The sequence below is a fragment of the Oryctolagus cuniculus genome, chromosome 1 (genome assembly GCF_964237555.1).
Source record: "Oryctolagus cuniculus chromosome 1, mOryCun1.1, whole genome shotgun sequence".
Classification (NCBI taxonomy): domain Eukaryota; kingdom Metazoa; phylum Chordata; class Mammalia; order Lagomorpha; family Leporidae; genus Oryctolagus; species Oryctolagus cuniculus.
In genome coordinates this window covers 63,438,096-63,453,710 of record NC_091432.1, presented here as the reverse complement: position 1 = coordinate 63,453,710, position 15,615 = coordinate 63,438,096, and the positions used below count along the sequence as shown (strand labels likewise).

The following is a 15,615-nucleotide window of genomic DNA, read 5'->3' as shown; positions in this document are numbered from 1 at the left end:
TGATGAAAATATTCCTTCTTGTGGTAGAGTTATTTGGGATAGAGGGGGGTCTGAGGAGATAATACTGAGATGGAGAGCATTTATATGTCACTTAAATAATTCTAAAGAGGGACCGGTGCTGTGGCATAGAAGGTTAAGCCTCTGTCTATAGTGTTGGCATCCCATGTGTGCCAGTTCAAGTCCCAGCTGCTCCACTTCCAATTCAGCTCCATGCTAATGTGCCTGGGAAAGCAGTAGAAAATGGCCCAAGTACTTGGGCCCTGAACCCACATGGGAGACTGGGAAGAAGCTCCTGGCTCCTGGCATTGGTCTGTCCTGCCTTCACTGTTGCACTCATTTGGGGAGTGAACCAGCAGATGGAAGATCTCTCTCTGCCTTTCAGATAAGTAAATTGATTAAAAAAAAAAAAAATGCAGGGGCCGGTTCTAGTCCCGGCTGCTCCTCTCCGATCCAGCTCTCTGCTATGGCCTGGGAAAGCAGTAGAAGATGGCCCAAGTCCTTGGGCCCCTGCACTCATGTGGGAGACCCGGAAGAAGCTCCTGGCTCCTGGCTTTGGATCAGCACAGCTCCGGCCGATGTGGCTATCTGGGGAGTGAACCAGATGATGGAATACCTCTCTATCTCTACCTCTCTCTGTAACTCTTTCAAATAAATGAAATAAATCTTTAAAATAAAATAAAAATTTAAAAAATTTAAAGAAAAATGCACCTGGACCAAGTGGGATATATCCCTGGTATGCAGGGATGGTTCAACATTCACAAATCAATTAATTGTAATTCACCTTGGAGGTGATGGGCAGCCTCGGCCTGACCTTGTAGAGTGGAGGCGACAAAACTGATTTAATGAGCCTGATCCAGCAAAGCCAGCTGGGAGGCCCTGGAGCGGCGGGGTCTTCAGGCCCACTCAGCACCTCTCTGTGGCCAGGCAGAGGCGGCGGCTGCAGAGATCACCAGGAAGCTGAGAAGCAGGAGAGGAAACGCTTGAAGAAGGGAAAGAAATGCCTGGCGGCGCTCGCCCTGGCGTCTTCGGGGAACAGCAGCAGCACCTCGGAGGAGTGTGAGGAGGCGCAGGAGAAACCCAAAAAGAAGAAAAAGCCAAAGCCCCAGGAGGCTCCTCAGGAGAACGGGATAGAGGAGCCGCCTGCCTCTTCCTCCAACCCCAAGAAAAAGAAAGCTCTTTCCAAGGAGGAGCTGTTAGTGATCTGGAGGACACAGGGGCGGCGTGAGCCCTCCCAAGAGGAAGAAACCCTCTGCCCAGGAGGAAATGGCGAATGCTGTGGAGGAGGCGGGCACCAGGAAGGTCCCCAAGAAACAGAGGAAATTCTCCGCCAAGGAGGAAGGGAGCAGCAGCCCTGAGGAGGCCGCCCCCAGCAAGAGCAGGGCCAAGGAAAAAAAAGCTCCATAAAGCATCCCAGGAAGACTGACCAGCACGGACATTCCCTGCACCTGCGAGGGGTACCCTTTCCCACCCTGTGTCCTTGCCCCAATAATAACATCACAAAATGCTAAATAAAAAAAAATTTCACCACATAAACAAACTTTACAACAAAACCATATGATCATCTCAACAGATGCAGAGAAAACATATGATAAACCACAACATTCTTTCATGATGAAAACCTTATGAAGGGGCCTGCAGTGCCGGCATCCCAAGTGGGCGCTGTTTTGAGATCTGGCTGCTCCACTTCTGACCCAGCTCTCTACTATGGCCTGGGAAAGCAGTGGAAGATGGCCCAAGTCCTCGGGCTCCTGTACTCCTGTGGGAGACCTGGAGGAAGCTCTTGGCTCCTGGCTTTGGATTGGCGCAGCTCCGGCCGTTGCACCCATCTCAGGAGTGAACCAGTGGATGGAAGGCCTCTTTCTCTCTCTGCCTCTCCTTCTCTCTCTGTGTAACTCTTTCAAATAAATAAATAAATCTTAAAAAAAAAAGAAAATACCTTAAGCAAATTGGGTATAGAAGGAACATTCCTCAACACAATCAGGAGAATTTATGACAAGTCCACAGCCAGCATCTTATTGAATGGGGAAAAGTTGGAAGCATTCCTACTAAAATCTGGAACCAGACAAGGATGCCCACTCTCACCACTGCTATTCAATACAGTCCTAGAAGTTTTAGCTAGAGCCATTAGGCAAGAAAAAGAAACCAAAGGGATCCAAATTGGAAAGGACAAAGTCAAACTACCCTTATTTGCAGATGACATGATTCTTCTACATATAGAGGAACCAAAAGAATCCACTAAGAGACTACTGGAACACATAAGAGTTTGGTAAAGTAGCAGGATATAAAATTAACACACAAAAATCAATAGCATTTGTATATACACACAATGCCATGGCTGAGAAAGAACTTTTTTTTTTTAAAAGATTTATTTATTTATTTTAAAGATTTTTTTAAAAGATTTTTATTTATTTATTTTGACAGGTAGAGTTACAAACAGTGAGAGACAGAGAGAAAGGTCTTCCTTCCATTGGTTCACTCCCCAAATGGCTGCTACAGCTGGCACTGCAATCCGAAGCCAGGAGCCAGATGCCTCTTCCTGGTCTCCCACACGGGTGCAGGGGCCCAAGCACCTGGGCCATCCTCCACTGCCCTCCCGGGCAACAGCAGAGAGCTGGACTGGAAGAGGGGCAACCAGGACTAGAACCCGGTGCCTATATGTGATGCTGGTGCCAGCAGGCGGAGGATTAGCCAAGTGAGCCATGGCACCAGCCCCTATTTTAAAGTTTTAATTTGAGAGAGAGGTCTTCCGTCCACTGTTTCACTCCCCAAATGCTGCAATGGCTGGAGCTGAGCTGATCTGAAGCCAGGAGTCACTGAAGCCAGGACTTGGGCCATCTTGTACTGCTTTCCCAGGATATAGCAGAGAGCTGGATTGGAAGAGAAGCAGCTGGGACTCAAACCAGCACCCATATGGGATGCCAGCACAGCAGGCAGCGGCTTTACCTGCTACACCACAGTGCCGGCCCTGAGAAAGAACTTCTAAGTTCAATCCCATTCACACTAGCTATCAAAAAACTTAAGTCTTGGAATACACTTAACCAAGGAAGTCGAAGATCTCTATGACGATGAAAATTAAAAAGCATTAAAGAAAGAAATAGAAGAAGATACCAAAAAAAAAAAAAAAAAAAAAAAAAAAAAAGGAAAAATCTTTCATGTTCATGGATTGGAAGAATCAATATCACCAGAATGTCCATTCTTCCAAAAGCAATTTACAGATTCAATGCGATACCAATCAAAATACAAAAGACATTCTTTCCATCAGAAACTAAATTTTATTTGACAAAGTACCATGCTTATTTTTGTATATCTTTGTAATTCCAGGATATAGCATACCTAGATACATTAAAAAGCATTGAGAAAAGGGATTTGTTAAATGAGTGTTAACTTCCTACTGGATAAAGTGGTTTTCTTCATATAATTGTTTGAAAACTTAACAAAATTCCAGGGTAGAAGTGGACATTTAGCCTAGTACTTAAGATGCTTGCACTTCCAATCCAGCTATCCCTGCTAATGTGCCTGGGAAAGTAGCAGATGATGGCCAAAGTCATTGGACCCCTGCAACCACGTGGGAGACTCAGAAGCTCCAGGCTCCTGGCTTCAGGTTGGCCCAGCTCCAGCTGTTGAGAAATTTTCGGAGTGAACCAGTGGATGGAAGATTCTCTCTCTCTTAACTCTGTTTTTCAAAAAATTAAACAAATCTTAAAAAAAAAAATGCTAAAACAAACAAACAAACACCCCACACTGGAGTACCTGATTCAATCCCCAGGTCTGCCTCCTGATTCCACCTTCCTGCTAATGCAGACCACAGGAGGCAGAGTGATGATGGCAGGAGACCTGGATTGCATTCCCTGCTCCCAGCTTTGGCCCTGGCCCAGCCTTGGCCATTGCAGACATTTGGTGAGTGCACCAACAGATGGGAGCTTTACTTCTCGATGTCTCTCTGTCTCTCAAATAAATAAGTAATAAATTAAAGGGTCACGTGATATCTGGCTTTCCAAAGTTTAAGGAAGAAATCTCCATGTGTACCACCTACATCCTGAAGGATTTAATTGGCTTACCTCATCCTTTAGTGCCTTTCTCTTCCATCAAGCAAGTATTGCTAGCCAAACAATGTAGAAGTAGCAGGAAGCAGTATTAAGAACCCAGGTAGGGGCAGGCACATGGCACAGCAGTAAAATCCTGCTTGAGATGCTCACATCCCATAATGGAGTGCCTGGGTGAAATCCCAGCTATTCTGCTTTGCATCTAGCTTCCTGCTGATGTACCCCCTGGGAGGCAGCAGATGATGGCTGAAGAAGGTCCCTGTCACCCATGTGGAAGACCCATGTTGAATTCTGGTCTCTTGGCTTTGGTGTGGCCTGACCCTGGCTATGGGTGAGCCTTTGGGGAATGAATCAATAGATGGAAGACTGTTTTCTGTCTCTCTGCCTTCCAAATAAAATGACAAAAAAAGAGACTAGGTGAACTCACCCCTATGGTAGATGCCATGTAGTCTGCACACATTTCAGCAAAGTCCCGCTCAAGAACTCCATAGTACAGGCCATAGAAGAGGAGAGAAATGCCAAAGTCCATGGCATCTTCAGGTTTGATCCTGGAAGGGAAGCAGCATGGCTAGTGAGGCCTGCCCTAGACACGACTGCTTTGGATCACTACTCTGTGACACACAAGGCAGGGCCTAAAGCTGGAAGGCGCAGGGCTAGAGCAAGTGCTGACAAACTGAGCTAATCCAGGCTGCCGCCTGCTTTCAAATGACCCATGACCCATGCTGAGGAAGCCAGCACTGTGAGCTGCAAAGTCCAAGCCAGAGAATCCTCTCTGGCCCCCTGTCCCACACTGTTCCGAGTTCCTGCCTCCCCTAACTGGTGGCCAGGCCTTGCAGCTGCTCAGGGCTTACCCTCGTTGAGATCTACAAGTTAAGGACTCTACCATTGGAAGCTGCTGGACATCAAGGAGTGGAATTTCAGTCCAGAACCTGGCAATTCACTGAGTTACCTCACCTCAGCAAGCTGCCCAGGCTGACACAGCTTAACCCCCACAGCAAGGGAAGAACATGTCAGGACCTGAGTGGCACTGCAGTAGACAGGGAAATGACCTCAGTGGCCTCACACTCCCTGCCAGGCCCCTCATTCTGGGAATGTCTCAGCAACTGGCAAATGGGCACAGAGTATGTCCCTCACTGAGCTGTATCCACTCCAGGCAGTAAGTCCCTACAGAATATTCTAGATTCTGCGTATTGTCCCACAGTTTTCCCAACACAAGTTTAGAATAAAAGTTTAAAATTAGAGAGAAAATATTTACATACCAGTCATAAAAATTTTAGTTGCATCCATAGATATTCTGTATAATGTTATCAAAGCTAAACTTAAATTCAAGTCAATTTATTATGATGAATAAAGATTGTCTACAGTAGTAGGAGGTTTGTTCTAATAATTCTAAGGACCAATCAGTTGTAACCCTGGATCCACGTTTTTTATAGGAAATTACCTTTGTTAAAATATTTGCACAAATATTTAAGTTTACTTAAAACTATAATTTATATTTATCATAGAAAGTTGAATTTGATTATTAACTTTGTAATATCAATGCCACTGGGGTGAGCATTGTGATGTAATAGGTTAAGCCACCACTGTAATGCAGGCATCCCTTATGGGCGCTGGTTCAAGTCCTGGCTGTATTGCTTCCAACTGAGCTCCCTGCTAATGCGCCTGGGAAAGCAGTGGAGGATGGCCCAAGTACTTGGGCCCCTGCCACCCACTTGGGAGACCTGGAAGAAGTTCCTAGCTCTTGGCTTTGGACTGGCCCAAACCTGGTCATTGTGGCCATTTGGGGAGTGAACCACTGGATGGAAAATCTCTCTCTCTCCCTCTAACTCTGCCTTTCAAATAAATAAAATAAATCTTAAATTAAAAAAAAAAAACTAACCCACTACCATAACAACACTTATCTTACACCAATTAACCTGATCAGTAGCATAAAAATGATTCAGAGTCTCAATTTTTCCTTTTTGTATAGTTTAGGCAACCAAAAAGAATCTGTAATTACATAAGAAATATCTTTAAGACATAATATTGAATCTTTACTTGTATTTTTTTTTTAACCACACAGGTTAGGAAGATGCTTAGAAATATCTTTGTTCTGATGAAATGTGTTAGACACTCTAGTGATGAATTCCTTTAAATCTTTCCAGATCCTCTTTATTCATTCAGCCTGTAACCTGTGGAAGAAAGAGTTCCATTTGGCTGTTCCCTCATACAAGACTCATTTTTAATTTTTACTTGTCCTAAATAAACTTCATTTCAAAGACACTCCTGCCTACTATACACAGGGCTGGGGGAAGAAGTTAGTGGTTTTCCTATCCATGAACTTAAGTTTGAATCCTAAAACTCTTCAGCTTCCCTGCACTGTCCCAGACCTAGGCCCCCTCATGATCTGCAGCCTGCAACCGTTACTGCCCTCATTCAGGAATTCTCACTCCCACCCTCTTCTGGCTTACAGATTGACCACACCCTCCAAACACCCTCTCCAAGCTCAGGCTTCCTGGTCTCTGTTTCAACTAGGGTTGGGTGAGGACCTGTATGCTGGTACAGATCTTCGGGAAAGCTCATGACAAGAAGCAACAACCACCAGCCCACTCCTAGGAATGTGCCCTCAGAAAACAACCCAGCCAGATTATCTGTGATAGCACTAAGCTGAAAATAACCCATGTGCCTGACAAAGGAGTAAGACTTCATGTCCATAGGTCAATTCTCTAAAATTATTTCCTCAGAAACCTGACAAAGGTAGAACAGGCAAAATGCTTATATATTAAAAATGATCTGTAGTTGGCACTCTGCATCTGGACTGGGACATTCTTAAAGCTGGCTATGTCCTTGGGGGATAGGGCTCCCAGGCCAGGATGGCTTCCACATCTGTCTGTGAGTGAGTGGTCTCACTCTCTCATATATCAATTCTGGGACTCCTACAGTCACTGTCCTGCTATGTTACCTGTCTTGCATCCTTCAAAGTGGCCCTGTTGCCAAATGTGGCCAACCATGATTGTGGAATTCAAGTGTCTGGCCCAAAGGTCAGTGAACCCTTTCTTGTAAAGGGCCACGTAGTAAACACTTCAGGTTTTGTGGCCCATGTGGTGTCTGTCACAACTATTCAACTCTGCTATTTCAGTACAAAAACATTCAGGGACAGCACTGTGACACGGTAGGTTAAGCATCCACCTGTGACACCGGCATCCCATATGGGCTCTGGTTCAAGTCCTGGCTGCTCCACTTCTGATCCAGTTTCCTATTAATGGCCTGGGAAAGCAGAATAAGTGCTTGGGCCCCTGCACCCACATGAGAGACCTGAAAGAAGCTATTGGCTCCTTGCTTCAGATAGCTTCAGCTCTGGCCACTGTGGCCATCTGGGGAATAAACCAGTGGACAGAAGACCTCTCTCTCTCTTTCCCTCAATCTCTAACTCTGCCTCTCAAACAAAGAAATAAATCTTAAAAAAAAAAAAAAAAAAAGTAGTCACAGACAATATGTAAATAAATGAGCATGGCTGTGTTCCAGTAAAATTTCATTTTGTAAAAACAAGCTGTGGGCTGATTTGGCCCAAAGCAGGTAGTTTGCCAATCCCTGGCCTACTTGAATATAAGACCACTCGGGAAGAGTAGGTATTATAATAAATAATATATTTGGAAAAGAAAAATGGGCTCTGTTGGAGTGATAGCAATATGGGTAATTGGTTATAATCATTATAATACTTACCTGCATTCTAATTTTCCACTAAAATATAAACTCTTCAAAAATATTAACCAATGATTTGGGACTGTGACTCTACACAACCTTTAATTTCTGCCAGAACAAACCATGGACAGTCCATTCTCTCCAATCTCCCCCAGAGCCTCCCATCCTGGGTACCATGTTCCCCTTATGAACATCCCAAACTTAACACAGTAAGCAATATCCATCTCCCCAGACACTCCTCTCCCAAACACCAGAAAAAACAAAAGTAAAGGGAACTTACTTGAATAATAAATTAAGACCAAAGAGGGTAAACATGACAGCCATGTAGCCAACGATGCCAGTAGCATAGCTGATTTTATAGATTAGCAGGAACCATTTATACACCAACCTGGAGAAAGAAGAGTATGTTAGTATGGCTGACAGAGGTGCTGGCCACAGGGGCCTGGAGACCAACAGGACCCCTTCCTCTCATATCAACGGCAACATCAAGACTTAATGAGCAACTTCAGCTACTACTCAAAGCTGTTTACTTTTCCATATACTAGGGAACCAACATGTTATATTTTCTCAGACTAAAGGAAGAAAGAGATTCCAAGAGGTTTTGGCCTCAAAGAAAGAGAACAGTTGACCTCAGCCAGCTATAACATCTTGAATTCAGATTAGTTGGATGAAGAAGTAAAAACTAATAACCCCAGCAACATCAGAAGAGAACAAGGAGGGCAAGGCTAGTTGTTCTTGTCAGGAAAGGGAATTTAAGGAAAGATCAATCAGAGGTAGAGTTAGCTACAGCCTTTTGTACCTGGGTTGGTTATTCTGAATATGGTTTTACTCCTATCCACAGTAGTTAATGAAAGGAATGATGACTAAGGAATTTGCTTCTGAAATAATTTTTTTCTGGAGCAGAAGGGATGAAGAGGTAGGCCCTCAAAAGTACCTTTGAATTGGTATACGTGTAGAGGTGGCCATGGTGGATGGAATGGGACTGCTCATGCCTGTGAGGGAGGAGCATTATGCCCCAGATCCAATGAAGAGCAGTGGAGAATCTGGATGGTTGACCCCAGCTGGATTAAGAGAGGGGAGATGGTTCCTTGAATGAACCAGAACCTTTCAACTATGATAATGGTAAGTCCCCACTATCAGGAGCCACTATGCTATATGTGATGAGAACTAGTAGGGAATATGGCAATTTTCTTGAATACACAAGCCAACCCTACCTAGACCCAGGAGGAAGCTCAAGGTCCCTCCCTGTTACAGCCAGGCAAGCAATAATGACTTCTCAGGGTAGGAAAAGGCCCCCCACACCTTGTAGCATTGTCTTCAAAGGGATCACACACGACTCAATTATCCAGGGTTTCCACTAGTCACAAGAAGAGACACACAGTGGAAAGGATATGGACTCTTAGGTCAGGCAACTCTTAGTCTGAATTAAGAGAGGGTTTATTTTCTAGGTAACCTCAGGTCAATCAAATCATTTATCCAAGACAAATTTACTTATTTGTAAAATGGGGAAACCATGCTACCTTTCTCAGTGTATTGTAGAGAGCCCATTTCTGATATATAATACAGACTCATTAAATACTGCAGTAAAAAAAATAAGGATGGGCCGGCGCCGCAGCTCACTAGGCTAATCCTCTGCCTTGCGGCGCCGGCACACCAGGTTCTAGTCCCGGTCGGGGAGCCGGATTCTGTCCCGGTTGCCCCTCTTCCAGGCCAGCTCTCTGCTGTGGCCAGGGAGTGCAGTGGAGGATGGCCCAGGTGCTTGGGCCCTGCACCCCATGGGAGACCAGGAAAAGCACCTGGCTCCTGGCTCCTGCCATCGGATCAGCGTGGTGCGCCGGCCGCAGCGCGCCAGCCATGGCGGCCATTGGAGGGTGAACTAAAGGCAAAGGAAGACCTTTCTTTCTGTCTCTCTCTCTCACTGTCCACTCTGCCTGTCAAAAAAATAAATAAATAAAAAAAAATAAAAAATAAAAAAAAGGAAGACCTTTCTCTCTGTCTCTCTCACTGTCCACTCTGCCTGTCAAAAAAAAAAAAAAAATAATAAGGATGTTTAAAACTGTAAAACACTATCAAATGTTTATTCTTAGAAAAATCCTGCCATATTACTGACACACTTTCAGTCATTTTAGTTAGGTGCTGATACTGTTACTTGCTGACTCTTCACGCTGTCTTGCACTAGGCTCACAGAAATCAGGTCACAGAGCTAACAAGTGGCAGGGCATGGAGTTCCAGTCCACATCCACCTGCCTGCAGAGCCAGTTATCTTCTATAATGGCCCTGGAAGTCAACTACCAAAGCAAAAGCACAGCTTCCGGATCACCAACTGTACAAATCAGAGGCCAGAGGAAGGAGTGCAATGAAGTAGACATAGAGATGTGAGAGGAACAGCAATTTACAATTTGAAAGACTCTAGACCAGCTGGATACAAAGTTCAGGCCGACCAGTTCTTGTCAGGCGCTCCTGCACCTTCGCACACCTTTCTTGTAGCACTTACCAAATGCACCACAACAGGTGCTTTCTTGTTCATCTCCATTAAACCAAGCACTCCTTGAGGGCAGGGATCATGTCTTATCTGGCTCTGTATCCCCAGCACTCAGCACAGGGCCTGGCACATAGCAGGTATGTATTAAATGAATAAGAAAATCTCTCTTTTTTCATTGGGTCAAGAACGTATAGAAAATAACCTCACAAGCTGCTTGGGAGGATCAAAAAAGAAATTTATTTGGCTATACAGGCAGTGGCTATTTTGTAACCCAAGAAAGAAGCACTGTTTGTTCGTAAATTGTAAATTTGTTGAGATTCATTCACTCAACAAAAACTGATAAAGTAGGTTCCTAAGTATCAGGCCCTGTGGCAAGTCCTAGATATCCAGTGACAGACAAAATAGGTGTGGTTCCTGATCTCAAGGTCAAAGTTTAGTGGGGGAGATAGATACTCAAAGTAATATTTAGTTATAAGTTGCAATAAATTCTGTGAAGGAAAACTATAGGGTATTATGAGAAATATAATGGAAAATATAATTCAGAGATCAGAGAAGTGTTCACAGAAGAAAATAACATTTAAATTTTTTAAGATTTATTTATTTATTTGAAAGGTAGAGTTAGAAAGAAAGAAACAGAAGAGACAGAGAGAGAGAGAGAGAGACAGAGAGAGGTCTTCCATCTGCTGGTTCATTCCCTAAATGGCTGCAACAGTCAGGACTGTGCCATGCCAAAGCCAGTAGCCAGGAGCTTCTTCCAGGTCTTCCATGTGGGTGCAGGGGCCCAAGCACTTGGCCATCTTCTGCTACTTTCCCAGGTGCATTAGCACAGAAGTGGAGCAGCCATCTCGAACCGGCAGCCATATAGGATACCAGCACTGCAGGCCGCAGCATAACCTGCTGCACCACAGTGCCTACCCCAAAAATACCATTTAAAATAAGACCACAGTGATCACCAAGAATTTGCTTACTGATTGTGTTTGCTTTTCATATAAATAGACCTTGATATAAACCATAAAATGAGCTGTAGGGAAATACATGGTGGTTGTTAGTCAGTGCATAGAGGGGTTGGTCTCCCAATCAGCTTGTTTCAGTGGGGCCCTACAAAAAAACATTGTGGAAGGCAAAAACTGCAAGCTTTTTTCCATCTAAACCCACCTTCCTCCAATGCTTTCCAGAAGCATAGCTTTAGGAAACCTGGGCCCTTCCCACTACCTCAACTCTCACCTTGGCGTTGTCTGTACTAGAGGTTTTCGTGTGGCTCGGAAGGTGACAAAGGCTGTGACAGCAGAGAAGAAGCTCCAGATCACTAGGAACCTCCACCAATGCAGCTTCACTGTGAAATAGAGGGGGACAACCCACATCTGAAAGAGGGTCACCATCTGAAACACAAATACAAGCACTTCAGCTCAAACCAGCTCCAGCCGCAGCCCAATCCATGGATCCAAAATGCTTCTTGTTTTCTATTTTAACCTGGTCCTCCCCTACATTTCCAATCTTGGACGAAAACAACTCCACTAGTGATCAAAGACAGAAACCCAGGACCATGCTCAACTCCTCGCTTCCAAGCCCTATTTGACTGTCTCTTGGATATATTCTTTCCTTTCCATTCTAGCCCTTGCTATCTCTTGCCTGCAAACTGCAACTATCTCTTTGCAAGCCTCCCTGTAGCCAGTGACTCCTCACCCAATCCTTCCAGGAGGACCAATTGCTGTCTCTAAGGTGTGGTCTGGAAAATGCCTTAAAATTCTCTAATAGTCTCCTGCACACAGGCTAGGATCCAAAGTACTCAGCTAGACTATTGAATTTCCCATAAAGAGGCCCAAACCACCAATTCTAGAATTGTCTCCTCCCACTCCCCATGCCTTTAAGTCATTTTGTCCCCCACAGGCTAGAACTTCATTCCTGCCTCCCTTTTGGCCTGATAATACCACATCTAAGACAAGAGAAGCCTCCCGTCTCCTTTCCAGGCAGAATCTGTCATGAATTTCTAGGGCTTCAAAAGGACTTTCTTGATATCACTGCAGTGCTTATCTAGAATATGAGGCCTGATTCACTCTCTACCTGAATATAAGCTCCTTGGGGGCAGCGTCTGGGCTGTGTTCATTTGTTTCCTTTGTGGAAGCAAAGTGTTTGGCACATAAAAGTCCTCAGTAAATTTGGATAAGTAAATAAGAGGAAAGTAAAACTCCCTATTAGAGAGGCACATTCCTGAGTTTAAAAAAAAAACATTCAGAGGCAGGGAGAGAAAAAGGGTATGTGCATGCACACACACACCCATCTACCAGTTCACTCTCCAAATGCCTACAACAGCCAGAGCTGGGCAAGATCAAAGTTGGGAAATCAATCCAGTTCTCCCACTTGGCCAGCAAGTGGCCTCTTGCTTGGGTTATCACTGCTGACTCCCAGGGAATGCAATAGCAGGAAGCTAGAGTCAGCAATCAAATCTGACTTGCAGCTGGGAATCAAACCCAGCAGATGTCTTAATCACTAGGCTAAATGCCTACTCCCACAATTCTGGTTTCTTTTTTTTTTTTTTTTTTTTTTGGCAGGCAGAGTGAACAGTGAGAGAGAGAGAGACAGAGAGAAAGGTCTTCCTTTTGCCGTTGGTTCACCCTCCAATGGCCACCGTGGCCAGCGCAGGGCGGCCGGCGCATCGCGCTGATCCGAAGTCAGGAGCCAGGTGCTTTTCCTGGTCTCCCATGCGGGTGCAGGGCCCAAGCACTTGGGCCATCCTCCACTGCACTCCTGGGCCATAGCAGAGAGCTGGCCTGGAAGAGGGGCAACCGGGACATAATCTGGCGCCCTAACTGGGACTAAAACCCGGTGTGCCGGCGCCGCAAGGCGGAGGATTAGCCTATTGAGCCACGGCGCCGGCCCACAATTCTGTTTTAAAGAGTGTCTATTTTACTTCCCCTTCGTCAGAGTTTTAACTCCAGACTTTTCAGCTCAAGAGTTTCAAATGCTGGGGCCGGCACTGTGGTGCAGTGGGTAAAGCCACCACCTGCAGTGCTGGCATCCCATATGGGCGCCAGTTTGAGACCCAGCTGCTCTACTTCTGATCCAGCTCTCTGCTATGGTCTGGGAAAGCAGTAGAGGATGGCCTAAGTCCTTGGGCCCCTGCACCAAGGTGGAAGCCCTAGAAGAAACTCCTGGCTCCTGGCTTTGGATTGGCGCAGCTCTAGCTGTTGCAGCCAACTGGGGAGTGCACCAGTGGATGGAAGACCTCTTTTTTTTTTTTTTTTTTTTTTGACAGGCAGAGTGGATAGTGTGAGAGAGAGACAGAGAGAAAGGTCTTCCTTTTGCTGTTGGTTCACCCTCCAATGGCCGCCACGGCTGGCACGCTGCGGCCTGCGCACCGCGCTGATCCGAAGGCAGGAGCCAGGTGCTTCTCCTGGTCTCCCATGGGGTGCAGGGCCCAAGCACTTGGGCCATCCTCCTCTGCCTTCCCGGGCCACAGCAGAGAGCTGGCCTGGAAGAGGGGCAATCCGGCGTCCCAACCAGGACTAGAACCTGGTGTGCTGGCGCCGCAAGGCGGAGGATTAGCCTATTGAGCCACGGCGCCTCTTTCTCTCTCTGCCTCTCCTTCTCTCTGTGTAATTCTGACTTTCAAATAATAAATAAATCTCTTTTAAAAAGTTTCTAATGCATAGCCGGCGCCGTGGCTCAATAGGCTAATCCTCCACCTTGCGGCGCCGGCACACCGGGTTCTAGTCCCGGTCGGGGCGCCGGATTCTGTCCCGGTTGCCCCTCTTCCAGGCCAGCTCTCTGCTATGGCCAGGGAGTGCAGTGGAGGATGGCCCAGGTGCTTGGGCCCTGCACCCCATGGGAGACCAGGAAAAGCACCTGGATCCTGGCTCCTGCCATCGGATCAGCGCGGTGCGCCGGCTGCAGCGGCGGCCATTGGAGGGTGAACCAACGGCAAAGGAAGACCTTTCTCTCTCTGTCTCTCTCTCTCACTGTCCACTCTGCCTGTCAAAAATAAAATAAAATTAAAAAAAAAAAAAGTTTCTAATGCATACCACAATTCTAACAAGTCTGCAATAACCACCAATCTTCTGCTTCTTGTGCCTAATTCCTTCCCTCAATCACACTACTTTAACTAGATGTCACTTCTCTAAGGTGAGTTGTAGGTATAAAATGAGAAGATAATTAGCACTTAGTGGGGGTTTTCTTCCTGAGGTCATCAAATGAAAGAACATTAAGAGACCATAAAAGAAGTGTTTCAGAAGATAGATGCTTACCTGATTTGGCCATTACTCAATGAATGCATGTGTCAAAACAGCATATGATACTCCACAAATACCTCTAACTTTTATGTGTCAATTAAATATAAACTTAAAAACTAATTTAAAAAGGAGAGCACAATGGGTGTTTGGCATACTAGTTAAGAAAATGACAGGGTTCATGTCCCATTTCTGCTCTCAGATCCAGCTTCCTGCTAATGCATGCAGGTGATGGTGAAAATAATTAGGTCCCTGCCACCCACATGTTAGGCTTGTGTTGAGTTTCTGGCTCCCAGTTTCAGCCTGGCACTGCCCAGGCTCCTGGTGGGTATTTGGTAAGTGAGCTAGTGGATGTGAGATCTTTGTCCCCATGCCTTTTATATAAATAAAATGAATAAATTTCTTAAAAAAAATTCCCTCACCATAAAGAGGAAAGAATAGTTTGTATCCTGATGTTCCAAAGCAGAGAAAACTTTAAAAAATATTTACTCCTGGGGATTTTTAGACCATTGCTGCCCAACTGAAATATAATGCAAATTACATATGTAATTTAAGATTCATTATGACACAGCATGTTAAGCCATCATCTGTGATGCCCGCATACCATATATCAGAGTGCCAGTTCAAGTCCCAGCTGCTCCCTCAATCCAGCTCCATGCTAAAGTGCCTGGGAAAACTGCAAGTGATGGCCCAAATGTTTGGGCCTCTGTCAATCATGTGGTAGACAAAGATGAAACTCCTGGCTCTTGGCTGTAGCCTGGTCCAGCCTCTGGGCATTGTAGCTATATAAGGATTAAATTAGGAGATGGAAGATTTCTCTTCCCACACCCTCTCGCATCACTCTGCCTGCGAAATCAATAAATCTTTAAAAAAAATTTCTAGTCATTACATTTCTAAGTTTTCAAGGGGGCCGGCACCGTGGTGTAGCAGGTAAAGCCAACGCCTGAGTGCCATATGGGCACTGGTTCAAGTCCCAGCTGCTCCACTTCCAATCCAGGTCTCTGCTATGGCCTGGGGAAGCAGTAGAAGATGGTCCAAATCATTGGGCCCCTGCATCCACGTGGGAGACCCGGAAGAAGCTTCTGGCTCCTGGCTTTTGACTGGCGCAGCTCCAGCCATTGCAGCCACTTGGGAGTCAATCAGTGGATGGAAGACCTCTCTCTCTCCCTCTGCTCTGCCTCTCTGT

The 15,615-nt window shown here is 45.6% G+C and overlaps 1 protein-coding gene and 1 non-coding gene across 3 annotated transcripts in view; one reads left to right on the top strand and one right to left on the bottom strand.

Annotated features, from left to right (window-relative positions):
- Positions 1 to 15,615, bottom strand: part of RNF121 (ring finger protein 121) — an 88,661-nt gene that overhangs the window by 15,180 nt on the left and 57,866 nt on the right. For both annotated transcript variants that reach the window (XM_002708529.5, XM_008264615.4), the window contains 3 exons: positions 11,431 to 11,585; positions 8,005 to 8,112; positions 4,471 to 4,591 (listed from right to left, as the gene is read on the bottom strand). In XM_002708529.5, coding sequence (XP_002708575.1) covers positions 4,471 to 4,591; positions 8,005 to 8,112; positions 11,431 to 11,585 — 384 coding nt within the window. The remainder of the gene's footprint in view (positions 1 to 4,470; positions 4,592 to 8,004; positions 8,113 to 11,430; positions 11,586 to 15,615) is intronic.
- On the top strand, positions 784 to 855 carry LOC127485156 (small nucleolar RNA SNORD57). The gene has a single exon (XR_007912329.1). It is a non-coding gene; the product is annotated as a small nucleolar RNA SNORD57 (small nucleolar RNA).